At 42.8% G+C, this 17800-nt stretch overlaps 1 protein-coding gene across 4 annotated transcripts in view; it reads left to right on the top strand.

The window, feature by feature from the left end:
- The window catches only part of MIB1 (MIB E3 ubiquitin protein ligase 1), a 103788-nt gene that overhangs the window by 31987 nt on the left and 54001 nt on the right, over window positions 1–17800 (top strand). For all 4 annotated transcript variants that reach the window (XM_006139056.4, XM_006139055.4, XM_006139057.4 and 1 more), the window contains exons 9-12: window positions 3729–3862; window positions 5225–5332; window positions 7138–7335; window positions 10486–10637. In XM_006139056.4, the coding sequence (XP_006139118.1) occupies window positions 3729–3862; window positions 5225–5332; window positions 7138–7335; window positions 10486–10637 (592 nt within the window). The remainder of the gene's footprint in view (window positions 1–3728; window positions 3863–5224; window positions 5333–7137; window positions 7336–10485; window positions 10638–17800) is intronic.

Genomic DNA, 17800 nt, shown 5'->3' with positions numbered 1-17800 from the left:
TGCAAAAACATATCATCATCTCTGCTCCCAAAGCTTGCAGTCAAGAGACAATAGGTGTGGGTGAAGTAAAGATGTAGCAATTAAATAGAGTAACCATGAGTGTGGCAAACATGTTAGTCCTTGTTTTTTATTGAAATTTATTGTTTTTAATATGGGAGGCAGAGTGTTTGTGGGTGAAGTACAGATTTCATATTTTATCCTGTTTTTGTTTTTGTTTTTTTGGTACTCAATAGGAATGACCAAAATTAGCATTACTCATATAAACATCCAGTTTGCTTTTGAATGTTGCTCTTTTTTTTTTGTCCTCACAATCCAGTGATTGACTTCCATAGTCTAATTATGCCTTGTATGGAAACATTTTCTTTTATCGGTATTGAATTTACCATATTTCTATTTGATAGAACATCCTCTTGCCCTTGTATTATGAGTTAGAATAAGATTTTATCATAGAGGTCACAGTTTCCTTGGCTTCTAGAGACATCCAGGACATTATCTGCTTCAGCCCTGTGCCTGAGAAGGCAGGTAACCGCCCCCTCCCCTTTAAGCAAGTCACAGACAGGTTATAAGTATCCATTATTTTTTGTTTCTTGCCCATGACCTATTAGTGACTTCTACTAAAAATAACCATGACAAAATCTTAACCTTAATTATGAGGCAGGAGAAATGCAGTTACCCAATCCGCCTTTTCCATATTGTTTATTTTGAGATGGACTTCTGTAAAATGTCTTTATTAATAAACCTGTACTTTCCTTTTGGGCATCCCATCAGTCTCCTTTCCTCTTTTCCATATTTGGCTTTGATGCCCCCAAAATATTCTGGGTAGCTCTCCTACTTTTTCCCATTGTTGAATGCTAAAATTAAGTTTCCCTAATGCATATGAATTTGTTGTAAGAGATATAGTAGAGCTGTAATAGCTGTCACTTTGTGCATAAACACCTGGAGGAAAATCTTAATTTTTAATTAACTTCTTAAAAGCAGAAATCCAACATATAATGATCTATAAATCTTTATTTTTCCCCTCTAAGCACTAATCCCATCCAGTGTTCCCTCTTAACATTTTCTATCCTTCGGCGGGTTGAATTTTCTTTTGGGCGAGTTGAAATTTCCTATTTGCAATACCAATATTGAGGTAGTGTGTGAATGTGCACCACCAATACAAAAAACCATATTTCTATTTAATATGAAATCAAATAGAAAAGAAAATTAACACTGCTCTTGGAGTACATGTATTCTCATCTTTTCTAACAACTCAAGTGGCAAACACCAAAATGCATATTATCCACACATAGCTCAGCTTAAGATGCTAAGCAAATCAGAGTCAACTAGAAATAGTCATGATCTCCTTGCAAATACTAATACAATATTTACTGACACTGGAAAGGAGAGTAAAAGGTATTCATTAAGGTTTATACAATTTCTCTGGGGAGTGTTTGGGATCCATGCTATATAAGAATGAGTGAAACAGAGACCAGTTAAAAACAGATAAGTTCTCGTGTTTGAAACTTTCACCTTGTGTGTATCACCAACTCAGAAAGTAGAAGCCCAAGAACAAATTAACACATGGCTTCAGGGTATGTAGACAAATGCATGTTTCAAAGAGCATTCAAATAAGGTTTCATCCTACAAAACAAATAGAATGAGACCTAGTATTCGGTATTTATGACTCATAAGAGCCACAACTCTACCACAACAAATAATTGCCCACCTCTGCCTTTAATGCAGATGTGGGCAATTATTTTTGCCTGTGGGCCAATTCAAACATTTTTTAAGTAGCCCTGGGCCACCCCCGAGGGGGCGGGGCCTATCAGGAAGGGGTGGAGCTACCCATCCCCAGCCCATGATTGGTCGGGGTGGGGGAACCCCTTTGCTGCCCCCCCTTCCCACTAGGTACCCATGCCCTGGAAGAGTCTTGGCATGCTCTCCCACCCCAAGGCCAATCAGGGCCTGGGGATGAGGGAACGTGGGAAGCCTCCTCCCACCCTATGAAGAGCATGTGGCCCTCTTCGCAGGACCAGAGTAGGGCAACGGAAGCTTCCTGAAGCTGCCCAGGCCCTGATTGGCCTGGGAGCGGGGGAGTGCACAAAGCCTCCTCTGCTCTCTCGTCCTCCTCCACCACCCCCCTGCCCTGCGAGTAGTGTGTGGCACTTCAAAGTGCTGCGTGCTCCTGGCAGGGCGGGAGGAGGCTTCCCGTGCTCCCCCACCCCCAGGTCCCAATTGGCCTGGGGGCGTGGGATCAGCAGGGCCTCCGCAGGATGGATCCACGAGCTGGGCGGGCAGGATCTGGCCCATGGAGGCCCTTTTGCCCACCCCTGCCTTTATGTAATACAATATGCCATGTATTAATTAGTAACACAGGATTTTAAAAAATTCATTAAGATCAGAGTTTTAGATCTTTTTTTGAATCTTTTTCTTTTCTTACCTTAAGCCATTAACATCTATGTAAACTTTGAAATGTAGTCATGCAACTGTCTTGGCACACATTCCCCCCCATGCAGCCTGCTTTTCTCTCCATTCCTCCCTCCAACCGAGCCAGCCAGAGAGGGCTGCAATCTGGACTGCAGCAAGTGAATCAAGACACCCCAAACAAACTACCTCTGCCTCCACCTCACTGAAGAGATGCCAGCACCCACCCATTCCCTTTCCCCCAACTACTCTATGCAGTCTGTTCCTCTCAGTCCAGTTGGGGGCTGTGATAAAATCCTGCGTCTCAAAATTGCAGGCACCAGCAGTCTAGATTGGAGTCAGGACACAGCACAAATTTTCCACCCCCTCCACCCCACCTGAGCCCAGGACACAAAGCACAAACATAACTCTCCGTTTCTACCTCATCCCCAATGCCAGCACCCATTCACCCCCTTTTACCTCCACCTACCCCCTATGCAGTCAGCTTCCCCATCACTCCCTTTCCCAGGAGGCTTGCAGAGAGTGCTGGGTTTCTACCTCTGCCTCTCACTCTCCTTGCACAGATGGGACTCCCCAAACTTCCCTCCCCTCCCAACCTCCTCCCCAAGCCACTTACTCCCTCCCTTCTTCCTTCCTTCCTTCCCTCCTCCTCTCACCTACCCTAAAACTCTCCTTATCTCCCCTCCTTAGGCCCCTACCGGACTCTTGCTACAGTTCAAAAACGAATGCCCCGCAGGGAGCACGGGGCCAGTGGGGGACTGGGGCTCTTGTACATTTCAAAAGGAAGCCCCGCAGGGAGCTTGCAGCTTCTGCTTTTGAAATTTCAAAAGCATAATAGTAGCAGAACCGGTGCGAGCGGAGGCTGATTCAGTCCCCCTCGTGCTGTTTCTGCTGTGCTTCTACCTCTCCTGCCCCATGTGGAGATGGTACTGGGGGAACTGGCTTTTAAGCCAGCTCCACCAGCTCTTGCTCTCCCCCTCCCCTGTCCTTACTGCCTCTGTCTGATTGAGGTAGCAATGGGGAGAAGCAATTAGATGCATCACTAGTCGACTATCTGATAAGCTTATGCTAGTCCCATCTATTTGTATTGTCGAAACCACTTAGACAGGAACCCTAACTGTAGAATGAAACTAGTCATCTGTGGGAAAATTGGAAGTTTCTGAACTGATGAGAAATTGTCGGTGAGTTAAAGCTTTGTCGTGCTGAGGTGCTGTATTTGGAGATAAACTGGCTACTTGTGTAAGTGTCTTCCAATAGAAGAACAGCCAGATTTGTTGTTCTCTGTTTGGAGTTATGATCTTACATTCTTTGTTTAATGTCTGTAGAGAGATTGTCCCAGCTGTTGAAGAAACTGTTTGAAACACAAGAATCTGGGGACCTCAATGAAGAGCTGGTTAAAGCTGCTGCTAATGGAGATGTAGCTAAAGTGGAAGATTTGCTAAAGAGACCAGATGTGGATGTGAGTGGGTTTTTTTTTTATGACTTCTAATGAACAAACATAAAAAAAGAACAAATAGTCTGGTAGCACTTTAAGTGCTATAATACTATACAGACTAACTCGGCTACCCCCTGAAGCTTCTAATGAACAGTTAGATTCCAAATCCTCTGCTAGGGATGAATCCCCGGTATGCAGAGAGCTGAGGTAGCTGGTCCCTGTGCCTCTGTCCTACAGCCTTGGAGGTAGAGGTGGGACAAGAAGCCACTGTGCTACAGCCATTCCCAGTGAATAAATTTTTTGTGCTATATGTTGCTTTTAAAGTTAAAACAGTCTTCCAACTATTCTAACTTGTGCTGCGGTAGGGAATTGAGTAGCTATAACTAGTGACTGTCCTTAATTTCTCTGATCTCCTGGATGGCTTTGTTGGAGAGGGAGAACGATCCTTATCTAGGCACTTCCCTAGACTATTGTGCCAGTCAAGCTGCTAGCTTGTTGTTCCTGATGTTCTTGTCCTTCCTATGGACAATGAGCTGAAAAAAAACCTTCTGAGTCATAGGGCTCAGCTTGGTTCAGGAAGTGTTTCAGTTGCCAAATACATATTTTCATGGCTCGCTGAACTGCGGCGAGTCCCACTTGCCAGCCGCACTGTCCAGCTCTTCTGGGTTACAATCTACTTGCCATGGGTGAGTAGATTGTATTATTTGTCGAGCCCTGCATATTTTCTTTTAAAATTGCATGCTTTTGAAGTGCAGAGGTTGGATATCACTGGCCTTAAATGTTAGTTTGAATTATAAATCAGATTTATGTAACAAATAAAAAGGAATGTATATACTTGGCTGTATAAATTATGCAAAGCACAACTGATTCCCTTCTTAGAAATCTGCTTCTCCTCAGAAGTCCACCTTTGCAGCAGCCTGAAGATTAAAATCTTCATGCTAGCAATTTAATAAAATTGAGACATTATTATTTCTTTATTCTTGCTAATAAGTATAGAAGATGGGAAAAACTAATAGATTGTACTGTCTTAAAATATGGACTGGACTTTTTTTCTGCTTATTATTTGAAATCTGCTCAGATGTTTAAGGCGTTAGTTTTGATGGAAGTGAGGTGTAAGTTTGACAATAAACCGTTTTTATAACATGGATATTTGCTGATATTATTGGTTGTGATTTCTGATGTTCAGGGCTCGACAATTAATGTAATCTACTCGCCCATGGCGAGTAGATTACAAGCCGGCACAGCCGCGCTGCGCGGTCAGTGCATGTGCAGCGCGCCGAACCATGCGGCTGGTGAAAGGGGTTCGCCGCGGTTTGGCGAGCCCTGCTGATGTTTATGTATTGATGTACACTGTTTATCAGCTTTGTATTCTTAATATACTTTCAGGTTAATGGACAGTGTGCTGGACACACAGCTATGCAAGCCGCCAGTCAGAATGGACATGTTGACATTCTGAAATTGCTTCTGAAACAGAATGTGGATGTGGAAGCGGAGGTAAAGTAATTTTAAATATGATTTGTTTTATTTACTAAAGTTTGATCCTCTCTAGTCTGGCACTCTTGGGACCTGACTGGTTACAAACCAGAGAATTTGCTGAACCACGGGAGGTCAGTATTATCTAGTAGCATTATCAACTCTTCCACTGCTTACTGGGCTCTTAGAAGACACTTAGGGGTAAATTAGAGTTAAATAACAGCGCAGAACGCTGACAGCCAGTACTGGTGGCTGTTAACAGATTTTATGGGACTGGGGAAACTTGGCCATGCCAATGAAAAGCGGACATCTGGCTAACTAAAATCATGCTGAACTGTGGATGTTACCAGACTAGAGAGGCTAAATCCGTACTAAGCTTTAATAGAGCTATGTCATGATTACACTAATTCCTTTCTACCACTATATCTATTAATTGCTTCCATATTTTTGGGGATGAAATGCATTTAATCTTTTGCACTGCACTCATTTAACATTTAGTCAGTCTCTTGATGCTTTTTGTGTTATAAGGCAATATTTTAGCTTCCATAGTCCCTTTTTGAATCAGGACCTGCTGCTGAAGCCAGAGGAGTGCGCCTCTCCCTCAGCTGCAGCAGCTCTTAGGATCAAGGTCAGCAAGTGGAGTGATTTGGATAGGGGTAGAGCCTGGACCATGTCTTGGCCCAGGCTTGTCTACTTGACTCTTCATATAATTTCTGTATCCAATATGGCCCTCAGGCCAAAAAAATTGCCCACCCCCGCTCTAGGTAGTGCAGTTAAGATTCTGCTGAACAGAAAACATGTGATACAGTGTTTTTCCCTAGTGTAACAATTTATCGAAGTTCTAGAAATAATGCACACATCTGCCTGGAACGCCACAATTTAAAATAAAAGCATCTGCATTTATTTTAATGGTTCAGTAGTGTTAAGTTCAATCTTTTGGCAAGAGAAATTAAATAGGGGGAAAATAGCTTACCAGTAATTCATTAACATACTACTTAAAAGTAGGGATGTGAACAGATAACCAGTTAATCCAGGAGTTCTCAAACTTTGTGATACCCCCTCTGATTAACGAGGAGTAACGTTAATTCGAACCAGGGGGTTTGGTTCGAACTAACGTGTCCCAGCACGCAGTTTCACTTTCGAAACAGCTGTTGAGCGGAGTAATGTGCCGGCGAGATCATGCTAATGAAGCACGGGCTATTTAAATCCCCACTTCATTAGCTATTTCAGTCGCCTACATTTGCATCCCTAGTTCAAACTAGGGAGCAAGTGTAGGTGTACCCTCTGATACAGACGCAACAGCATGGGGCGTGAGAGGGGGCCAGGATTGGACTTTTTAATCTCAAGCGGTGCACAAGAATTTGGAAAATATCCAGGATGGGGATGTGAACGTGTACATGGTTACACACTGCTGCCCCACCCCACGCTGCTGCCCCTGTATCAGAGGTAGCAGTTCAGGGGAGGGGAGAGGCAGGAGCCAGTGCACATGGGGAGCTGGCTCCCGTGGAGCCACCTGGCTCACCTGCCTCTCATGGAGGCAGCAGCGTGAGGAGGAGGCAGAGCAGGCAGGAGCCAGTGGTCACAAGGTAATGTTACAGTTTTCTTCCTTGATTATTGCATATTGTACATAAATGTGTTATTGAGTCTTGATCAGTTTAGAACTTAACTTAATATAGATTAGTTGAATGTTTGAATGATGCCATGGATAGCTTTTTCTCTAATTGTGGAACTGTGATAAATATCTCTTAATTGATTAATTTAAAGTAGTCTTTTTATAATTGTGTAGTATAAAAGGAATTTGTTTTAAATTTATGTTTATACTTTAGGATAAAGATGGAGATAGAGCTGTTCACCATGCAGCTTTTGGAGATGAAGGTGCTGTTATAGAGGTTTTGCACAGAGGCAGTGCCGATTTGAATGCTCGCAACAAACGCAGACAAACTCCTCTTCACATTGCTGTTAACAAAGGTCATTTACAAGTTGTGAAGACTTTACTGGACTTTGGCTGCCATCCTAGTCTCCAGGTAAAACAAATTTTGACTTCAGTTTTTTGTCTTCAAGCTGTGAGGTTTGTGCAAGTATGGTATATGGATGCTGTAAATCTTCCTCTTAAGGGTGTTACATTGAATTGATTTCTGTGTTTTATATAGAGATTTAAAATGCTTGGTCTAGGCATACGTATAATATTTTAAACCTATAGTGATTGATACAGTGTACACATATGTTTAACATGCAGATTAATTCTCTCTTTATCCAGTCAGCACCCTTGTGTATGTAATCTGGTAAGAAAAGTGTTGCAGGATGATCTTAAGGCAAGCAGATTTAGACTGATAGAAAAAGGAAGAAAACAACTTTTAGAGCTGAGCCCATCAGACGGTATGCCTGCCAACAGAATTCCATTTAAACATGAAGTCTGTTATTGAGAATCTCTGCTATCATGTTGTTATTACACAGGGAGTGGGGAAGCTGCATCTGTAAGCTAATTGGAAATTAGTGCAAACTGTAGTGCAAAAGAGAGAAATGCTTCCTCAAAAATGAACAACTCCCCACTTCTAAAAAAGGCAGCTATGTTCTGCCTGAGCTGAAACTTCAGTGAAGCTGCATGCACATATAAATGTGAAGATGAAAAAGGTTAGAAAAATGTACTGAAGTCAGCATCTGAAAGGAAAAGTTGCAAAGCCCTTGCCATAAACTCATTTAGCTATGAAACTACACCATCCAGAGCTAATGAAAATCATAAAATGCCTATAACAGTAGTAAATTTTTAGATTATGCACATGTGCAGAGAAGTCTAATATGTGGATGTAATTAAGCAATTAATTTCACTGAACTTGCTGAGAATGCAGGAGGCATTTGGGGTTGACACTTGGCTGGAGCTGACTGGCAAGTTTTCTAACTCTAAAGCCAACCAACTGCACAAAAAAAATATTTTAGTTTACGTACAGTAAGTTGAAGAAATATGATTAGTTGGAATGGATCAACTAATATTTCTCAAAACTAAAATCTCAGCCAGCTAAAAAGTGAATATAAACCATTTGTTCACATTTGTGCTGAAACATGCAGATGAAATTCAATAATGACAAATGCAAAGTACTCCACTTAAGAAGGAGTGATCAGTTTCACACATACAAAATGGGAAATGACTGTCTAGGAAAGAGTATTGAGAGAAAGATCTAGGAATCTTATTTAGCTTGTAGTCCACTATGAAGCAACACTGTAACTCTGCTGCAATCAATCATTCAATCAATCAATCAATCAATCAATAAATAAATAAATAAAGCAAGCAACAAATATGATTCTGGGATGCATTAACAAGAGTGTTGTAAGCAAGACACAAGAAGTTATTCTTCCATTCTACTATGTGCTGATTAGGCCTCCACTGGAGCTGGAGTGCTTTGTCTATATCTGGGTGCCACATTTCAGGAAAGATGTGGATTCATTGGACAAATTCTAGAGAATTGCGACAAAAATGATAAAAGATCTAGAAAACATGACCTGATGATGGAAGAGTCAAAGAATTGGGTTTATAGTCCGGAAAAGAGAAGATGAAGAGGGTATATAGCAGCTTTCATATACTTCAAAGGTGTTACAAGGAGGAAGGAGAAAATTTTTCTCCTTAACCTTTAATGATAGGACAAGAAACAATGGGCTTAAATTTCAACAAGGAAAGTTTAGGTTGGACATTAGGGACAATTTCCTCTCAGGGTAGTTAAGCATTGGAATACATTACTTAGGAAGCTTATGTAATCTCCAGATATTTAAGAGCAGTTTAGATAAATATTTGTCAGGGATGAGCTAGATTGTACTTGGTTCTGGCCAGAGTGCAGGGGACTAGTTTTGATGACCTCTCAAGGTTCCTTCAAGTTCTAGTATTCTATGATTTCTAGAACCTTTAAATCATGTATTGTGTGGTCGATACTGGCTATAAATTATTTATAAAATTTAGCGTTGCCCCATGAAACCTCCGCTTTTGCTCATTAAAAGTACAACAAGCTTAATTATCCTCAAGGCTTCACATTTTTCATTGGTCTGCTTTGTTCAGATTCCTATTTCTATTAGAGGAGCACTTAGCTTTAATTTTTGGGTGACAATTATGTCACAGGCATGAAAACTAAATTTATGAACTCTATATTTGAAATTTGACAGTAGACATTTGAATTTTTATAAATCTTGTACTTCAAGAATTGTTTTAATGGCTGTCTTTTTGTGATGCATGACACTTTTTATACCAAACATACACAGAAAACATGGTAGTTAATGATTTTTGTAGGTGATACTGAACTGAAAACTGCCTACATACTTGAAAAATATGCATAATTCTTTGAGTTCAGATTACATGGATCTGCCTCTATTCCACACTTGAATCTATCCAGACTGAGATCCATCCGACACTTCCTCGTGGATATTCAGCAGACAGTTAAAGATCAGCATGACCATAACAGATATCTTAATTCTCCTTCTCTCTGTTTCTGAATTGAAGAGGACTCTCAGGTTTACAGGCATCAGTGATAAGATGGTTGCGCTGACCACAGTGAGAGAAAACAAACTCGTATCTGTCATTGCATCATTCTTTTCCCTGGCATTGACAATGCATTTTTGCTCCAATCGTATCCACTCAGAATGCTGCTGCAGAGATCTTTCTTCTAATGTGTTGTTCTCAAACCACATCCCACCAATTATGGAAAATAGTCCCTTTCCCATGGCTTCCAGTTGTCTTGGAACAACCAAACCCGATCTTGCTTTAAGATAGGAGAAGAGGAAGCTGTGTACCAAATTGGTGGCCCTGTTTAAGAGGAGTTGTTGAACAAATGGACTTGCGGACAGACACACCGACTCACTGTAAAATATATAGAGATTGTTTCTTTCTACTTCCCCGTCTCTTATGTTTAGATTGTAAGCTAATTGGGGGCAGTGACAGTCTTTTTGTTTTGTATTTAGCTTTTTATTCATTTTTATTTTCTAAATTATTTATTATTAGAACTATTTTGACCAAAAGGCGGTGTTAAGTCTGCAGACTGGACTGAAGTTTCAATTGTAAGTGCTGGAAAATGGCAATAAAAGTTATCTAGTATTTGCATCTCATTAGTTCCTGTGGTGACATGTGAGGCCTTTTTCACCATAAAATTCTTTTTTAAACAAATATGGAAGTTGAAGAAAAACATTTCTGTTTTTAGGATTCTGAAGGTGATACTCCTCTCCATGATGCGATAAGTAAAAAGCGTGATGACATCCTGGCTGTACTCTTAGAAGCTGGGGCAGATGTTACCATTACAAACAACAATGGATTTAATGCTCTCCATCATGCTGCACTAAGAGGGAATCCCAGGTAAATACTTTCTGTCTTTAGTGTTTTGCTCAGTGGTGGGTATCCTGTGGCCCGACAACCGCATGTGACCATTTGGGGTTCTTTGTGTGGCTCAGGAGACATTTTGTTTACCATTCCCAGGCACAGGGTTGCCAGATTCTGCTATTTTTTGCCTGCATAATTTTTTTCCCTACCGGTATTACAAAAGTAACATACACTTAAAGCAAGGGCACATGAAGTGAGGTACGTCCTGATTGCACACATTGTGAGAACTGTGTACAGGCAGTCCCCAGGTTACGTACAAGATAGGGACTATAGGTTTGTTCTTAAGTTGAATCTGTATGTAAGTCGGAACTGGCGTCCGGATTCAGCTGCTGCTGAAACTGATCAGTTTCAACAGTGGCTGAATCTGGACGCCAGTTCTGACTTACATACAGATTCAACTTAAGAACCCCAGGCACCCCAAGTCAGCCGCTGCTGAAACTGATCAGCAGCTGATTCCAGGAAGCCCCGGGCAGGGGCTTCCTGTAGTCAGCCACTGGTCAGTTTCAGCAGCGGCTGACTTGGGGACGCCTGGGGCAGAGCAGGTGGGGTGCTGCTGGGTTGGTCCAGTAGCGCCGCCTCTGGACCAACCCAGCAGCACCCAAGCTGCTCTGCCCCAGGCGTCCTGATTCAGCCGCTGCTGAAACTGACCAGCAGTGGCTGAATCAGGACGCCTGGGGCAGAGCAGCTGGGGTGCTGCCGGGTTGGTCCCGTAGCGCAAAGAGCGGTGCTACGGGACCAACCGGCAGCGCCCCAGCTGCTGTACCACAGGTGCCCGGAGCAAAGCTGCGGAGCACGGGGGCAGCGGGACAGCCCAGACGCGCCGTGGCTGTCCTGCTGCCCTCGGGCTCCGCGGCTTTGCTCTGCTTTGCTCCCCGTCCCCCTGGTCTGCAGACCAGGGGGACGGGGAGCAAAGCAGAGCACAGCCGCGGAGCACGCGGGCGGCGGACAGCCCAGACGCGTCTGGGCTGCCCGCTGCCCGCGTGTTCCGCCGCTTTGCTCCCCGTCCTCCTGGTCTGCAGACCAGGGGGACGGAGAGCAAAGCAGAGCAAAGCCCCGGAGCAGGCGGACAGCCCAGACGTGTCTGGGCTGCCCGCTGCACGCCTGCTCCGGGGCTTTGCTTTCTCTCCCTGGTCTGCTGGAGACCAGGGAGAGGGCCCCGTTCGTAAGTGCGGATCTGACATAAGTCGGATCTGCGTAAGTCGGGGACTGCCTGTACTCCCTCTGCATCCAATCAAAGTGCTGCTACAGTTCAGTCAGTACATCCTACAAATTCTAGATAAGCAAGCTCAGTTAGCAAAACTACTCTATATTGAGAGGCTGACTCGGTTATGACAATCTTGTGCCCACTGAGATGAAAGAAGGCAATTCATACGGTTAGCTAAGGTTGCTCCTCACTGGTTTAGCGCATGATGTTTGATTAAAAGAGGAAAAATGAGAGAAAAGATTTTGGTATTGCTGTAGCATTTTTCAATTATATTCAAACTTCGTCAAAATTCCATAGTGATACTCTTTATTTCTTGAATTCTGATTCTGCTTAAATAGTTTTTCCTTTTCTCTAGCTGGAATACCAACAGCAACTACAGTTAATTACTGGAGTAATTCTGACCCCACTTTGAGTTGCTAATTGTTTTTATGATATATTACACAAGTTTTTTATATACAACCGTTAAACTATTCCATAGCTAGAAAGCTGAAATTTTGGATGGAATAAACCTTTATTAAGAAGAGCCATTAAGCATTTTTTAATCCAGGGGAAATGATGTTCTGAAGAATGGGGAAAATTATACTTAAGTTTTTTCTACAGCACTCATTACCATAGGCTAGGAAACACTTCAGGAACTAATCAAGACACAGACTAGCCAAGACACAAACTAGCCAATACACTAAATGCGCTCATTTGAAGGCATTTGTCATTTTGACTATCAGAATCTGAAGCCTTTGCATTTTACTAGATCAGTGGTCACCACTCAGTAGATCGGGATCTACCAGTAGATCTTGGAGCCTCTGACAGGTGATCCTGACTGGTTTGGCCAAGAAGCTATCAAGTGCTGGCACTTCAGTTGCCCCTCCACCCACTGTCATGCAGCCTCCTGCGCTCTGCCTTGGAGCCTCCTGCTCGCTGTGCAGGGTGTGGGATGGGAGAAGAGGGGAGGTGCTGATGTAAGGGTGTCCTTCCTCCCTCCACTCATGTACCCTGTCTCCACACAGAGAGAACGGCATGGAAGGAGCTTGGAAATGCAAATCTCTTTCACACTCACACACTGTGTGTGTGTCTGTCATTCTCACAAACACACACTGTCCTGACCCAGCACGTACATGGGGAATCATTACTACTTTTACTGCTTGCAAAGTGGGTTGGTTTTAGTTTTTAGTTTTTGACTGGTGTGTGCATTTCATAACTTGCATTTCTCTTATGCTTAAATTTAATTCTTTGAGAAGTGAGTTTTAAAATGCCTAATCTGTCATGCCTGGAGTAATTTTCCTGATGGTGGTTGTGATCCTGTAGGTGGCTGGCATGTCCCTGCAGCCCCTGGGAGGGTCATCACAGGGGGTCTCCATGTGCTGTCCTTGCCTGTAGGCACCGCTCCTGCAGCTCCCATTGATCAGTAATGGAGAACTGTGACCAGTGGAGGTCAGGGCCTGTTGTGGATGAGGGGTGGTGCATGGAGCCACTGCTATACATCCCAGGTGCTTTTGGGAGTGGGCCTGCCTTGACTCTGCTGATGACTATCCTACTGCTTCCAGGGTTGCTAGGACTTGAACCCCCCACCCTGTACTCCCCAGGGAAATGCCCTATCCCTTAGGCCACTCCAGAGCCCACTCTACCTCCCTTTCATCAGAGGGTCCCTTATCTTGCCTTCCTAATGGAGGAGCCAGGTGCATCCCTGGGGCAGCTGTGTTGGCTGTCTGGATGCTCTCAGGGAGCATGGAGGGATTCAAGTCCCCAACCCTGTGCTTCCCAGGCAAATGCTCTATCCCCATGGGCACTCCAGAACTTATCCCTCCTCTCTCCCTTCCTTCATGGAGTCCCCTCCCACAGTCCAAACCCCTTGGCCCAAGACCAGAGCCTGTACCCCAACTCCCTACCCCTGCCTGATGAAAGTGAATGAGATTCGGGGAGGAAGGGAAATGGAGTGAGCAGGGTGAGGCCTCGCTGAAGGGGTGGAGCAGGGGTAGGGCCTCAAAGAAGGGGCAGGAAGGAAGCAGGGCAAGGGTATTTGGGTTTGAGGTAGATCTTACATTGCACTTAAATTGAAAAAAGCGATTGTGTGGTTAAAAAGGTTGGAGATCACTGTACTAGATTAATCACTGCTTCTTGATATCTAGGTAGCAGTGGTAGCCCAAAATATCTTCTTTCTCCAGCTTGCAAGAATTTAATGACTATTGCTCTGAGGACCCTGCTAAATTGTTGTTTCATATTAGGGATGTTAAATATCAGTTAATTGAATAGTCGAGTAACCTCATGAATTCTTATTGGTTAGTCGACTACTCTATAGTATTCGGGGACGGGGTGGGCGGGGCGGGTCTGGCAGCCGTTGCACTCCAGCCCCACTTCCGAAGAGCCCCCGCCACTCTTTGCTGCTGTGTCTGATATTGTATCAGAGGAAGCAGTGTGGGGTGCCAGGTGGGAGCTGGTCTGTGAGGGGAGCCAGTTTTAAAACCAGCTCCCCTTGCACACTGGCAACAGTCCCTGTTCGGGACAGGGTAGTCTGTGCTCCTGGACCTGCCATGAGCCAGAACTGAGCCGGGCTGCCTCCCAGCCTAGCTCCTAATAAACTTTAAATTCAGAGCCGCAGCAGGGGTAGGTCCCAGACCCATTGCGAGCCAGGACTGAGACAGGTTGCTGGTCATCCTGCTAAAAAAATTACTTGGGGGCCAGGGGAGGAACGTGTGTAGTCTAAAGCATTAACCTATAAGCTTTTGCTTATCGGTTAATTGACTTCACTATTACATCCCTTTTCCGTATGATGTTCACCTCAAGACTAGATTACTATAGTTCTCTGTATTTAGGGTCAAAACCACTCATTCATTGAGACAATTACTTTGTGGACCACTAAAGTTGTCTGATCCCAGAGGAAAATTTTGGGAGCGAAAAGCCTTCTCTTCCATGATGGTACCCTGTATGGAACCAACCCACGTTGATCCAAATGAGCTCTAGTTTGACAATTCTCAGTGTTGTGCAAACCCACGCTTTATAGGAGACTTAAGAGGTAACAAGCTTAAGAAGAGGGATAGCCTTGTTAGTCTGTAACTTTTAAAAACAAAAGTGGCAGTCTGTTTAAGTAGGAGGGACAAACTACTTAAGGCTTTGAGTCAAAACTAGCATATTTATCTGGAAATGAGTTTGAAACTAGTGTAGTCATTGCATCTTATGAGTTCCCATAGTGTCATGTGAGATCTTGATGTTTTACTAGATTAACTGTAATTTTTACATAGGTTGAAGCTATAGACATGTGTGAGGAGTACTGCAATAATCCAGTCTCAAGGCCACAGACATGAATAATTGTGAAGACCAGATCACAAAAGAGCCTAAACTTCTTGCCAAATTTAAAAAGATTTAATTTACTTCAGAAATGCTTGGGTTATACAGTACATTTACTATTAAAAGATTAGATGGATGATGGCAAGTTTTCTTGACACTTCCCAAGTTGACATGCAGAAGCAGTTGGGTGTCTACTACACCCCTATATTGCACTTCATGACCGGTTGCTAGTCCTAATAATAAAACAGCAGGCAGACCATATTAAGAGCAACTGTGAATCTTTAAGTGTGTTAGCACCTTGTCAGTAGTATTGAAGGCAGTTGTTCTAAAAGACCTATCGTAGATATTTGACATCCAAGATTTTCCCCATCTCCGCTATTGTTTTTCCCTCATATGGGAAGGCTCTTGGATAGTATGGAGATATGATCCGCTAGCTAAAGACTCTACAATTTTCTGGAGGAGTTCTGTTATGATTTAGGTGGCTCCTCCCCAAAAATAGGAGATTTGAGATAGTTGGTGTGTTAGTAAAGCTTTGTTGTTTGTTTCAATAAAGGTCTAATAATCTTTAAATGTTGACCTTCAATACTGGATGCTTTACATTTAGCCTGTCTCTCTCAGTCTCATATAAATTTACGCTCTCAGCATCATTTGGTCACAGGAAATAGAAGCATGCTATTAAAAATTATGGTTTAACTTTTATTTGATAGTTTTTCATGTTTGTCGATCATTAAGGTAAATGTGGTTTAACTTGGATACTACAGTTGAACCTCTCTAGTCCAGCACTCTTTGGTCTGGCAACATCAGCAGTCCATCATGATTTTAGTTAGCCGGATGTCGTATTATCATGGGTATGGCCAAGTTTCCCCTGCAATCCCTTAAAGTGTGTTTACAGCCACCAGACCTGGCTCTCAATGTTCTGTGCTGTTGTTTAACTCTAATTTACCCCAAAATGTTTTCTAAGAGCCTAGTAAGCAGTGAAAGTGTAGGTAATGCTGGTAGACAACATTGACCTCCTGTCATTCTTCCAATTCTCTAGTTTGGCATTGGTCAGTCTTAAGGGTGCTAGACTACAAATGTTCAACCTATATCAGCATATTTTATCTAACATCATGAAATATATTGAATTGCAGGGTTTTCGTGTATTGCCATTTTTCTTTGCTTATTTCTTAATGTCTTATTTGTAATGCCATGGGATAAGAGGGAAGGTCCTTTCGTGGATAGAGAACTGGTTAAAAGACAGGAAACAAAGAGTAGGAATAAATGGTAAATTTTCAGAATGGAGAGGGATAACTAGTAGTGTCCCCCAAGGATCAGTCCTGGGACCAATCCTGTTCAACTTATTCATAAATCATCTGGAGAAAGGGGTAAGCAGTGAGGTGGTAACGTTTGCGGATGATACCAAACTGTTAAGGATAGTCAAGACAGAAGCAGACTGTGAGGGACTCCAAAAAGATCTCACCAAACTGAGTGATTGGGCAACAAAATGGCAAATGAAATTTAATGTGGATAAGTGTAAAGTAATGCGCATTGGGAAAAAATAACCCCAACTATACATACAGTATGATGGAGGCTAATTTGGCTATGACAAATCAGGAAAGAGATCTTGGAATTATCGTGGATAGTTCTCTGAAAACTTCCATGCAGTGTGCAGCAGCAGTCAAAAAGGCAAATAGGATGCTAGGAATTATTGAGAAAGGGATAGAAAATAAGATACAGTATATCTTACTGCCCCTGTATAAAACTATGGTGCACCCACATCTTGAATACTGTGTACAGATGTGGTCTCCTCACCTCAAAAAAGATATTTTGGCCTTGGAAAGGGTTCAGAAAAGGGCAACTAAAATGATTAGGGGTTTGGAACGGGTCCCATATGAAGAGAGGTTAAAATGACTGGGACTTTTCAGTTTAGAAAAGAGGAGACTGAGGGGGGATATGATAGAGGTATGTCAAATCATGAGTGGTGTGGAGAGGGCAGATAAGGAAAAGTTATTTTTTAGTCCCCATAATAGAAGAACTGGAGGACACCAAATGAAATTAATGGATAGCAGGTTTAAAACTAATAAAAGAACATTCTTCTTCACACAGCGTGTAGTCAACCTGTGGAACTCCTTGCCAGAGGAGGCTGTGAAGGCTAGGACTATAACAGAGTTTAAAGAGAAGCTAGATAATTTCATGGAGGTTGGTTCCATAAAAGGCTATTAGCCAGGGGATAGAAATGGTGTCCCTGGCCTCTGTCTGTCATAGGCTGGAGAAGGATGTCAGGAGACAAATCGCTTGATCATTGTCTTTGGTCCACCCTCTCTGGGGCACCTGGTACTGGCCACTGTCGGCAGACAAGCTACTGAGCTAGATGGACCTTTGGTCTGACCCAGTACGGCCATTATTATGTTCTTATGTAATGCTTTGTTTTAATTAATAATCTGAAAAAAATCACTACATGTTTAATTGATCTTAGATATTAAGTAGAAAAAGACAATACATAGTTAAGAGGTCTATAGTTTTAGTTAGTTCAGAATTTTTTTCTCCTCATCCTTCTATGAAAATGTGCTTGTGTGGATATAGTGTGTTTTAATGTCATATATAGATTACTGCTAATAATCAGCATCCTGATGCTCTACTTTAATTGTTGTAAAAAGTAGAATTTTACCTCCATTTG

Source organism: Pelodiscus sinensis, chromosome 2 (assembly GCF_049634645.1).
Source record: "Pelodiscus sinensis isolate JC-2024 chromosome 2, ASM4963464v1, whole genome shotgun sequence".
Classification (NCBI taxonomy): Eukaryota; Metazoa; Chordata; order Testudines; family Trionychidae; genus Pelodiscus; species Pelodiscus sinensis.
This window is presented reverse-complemented; position numbering and strand designations above follow the sequence as displayed.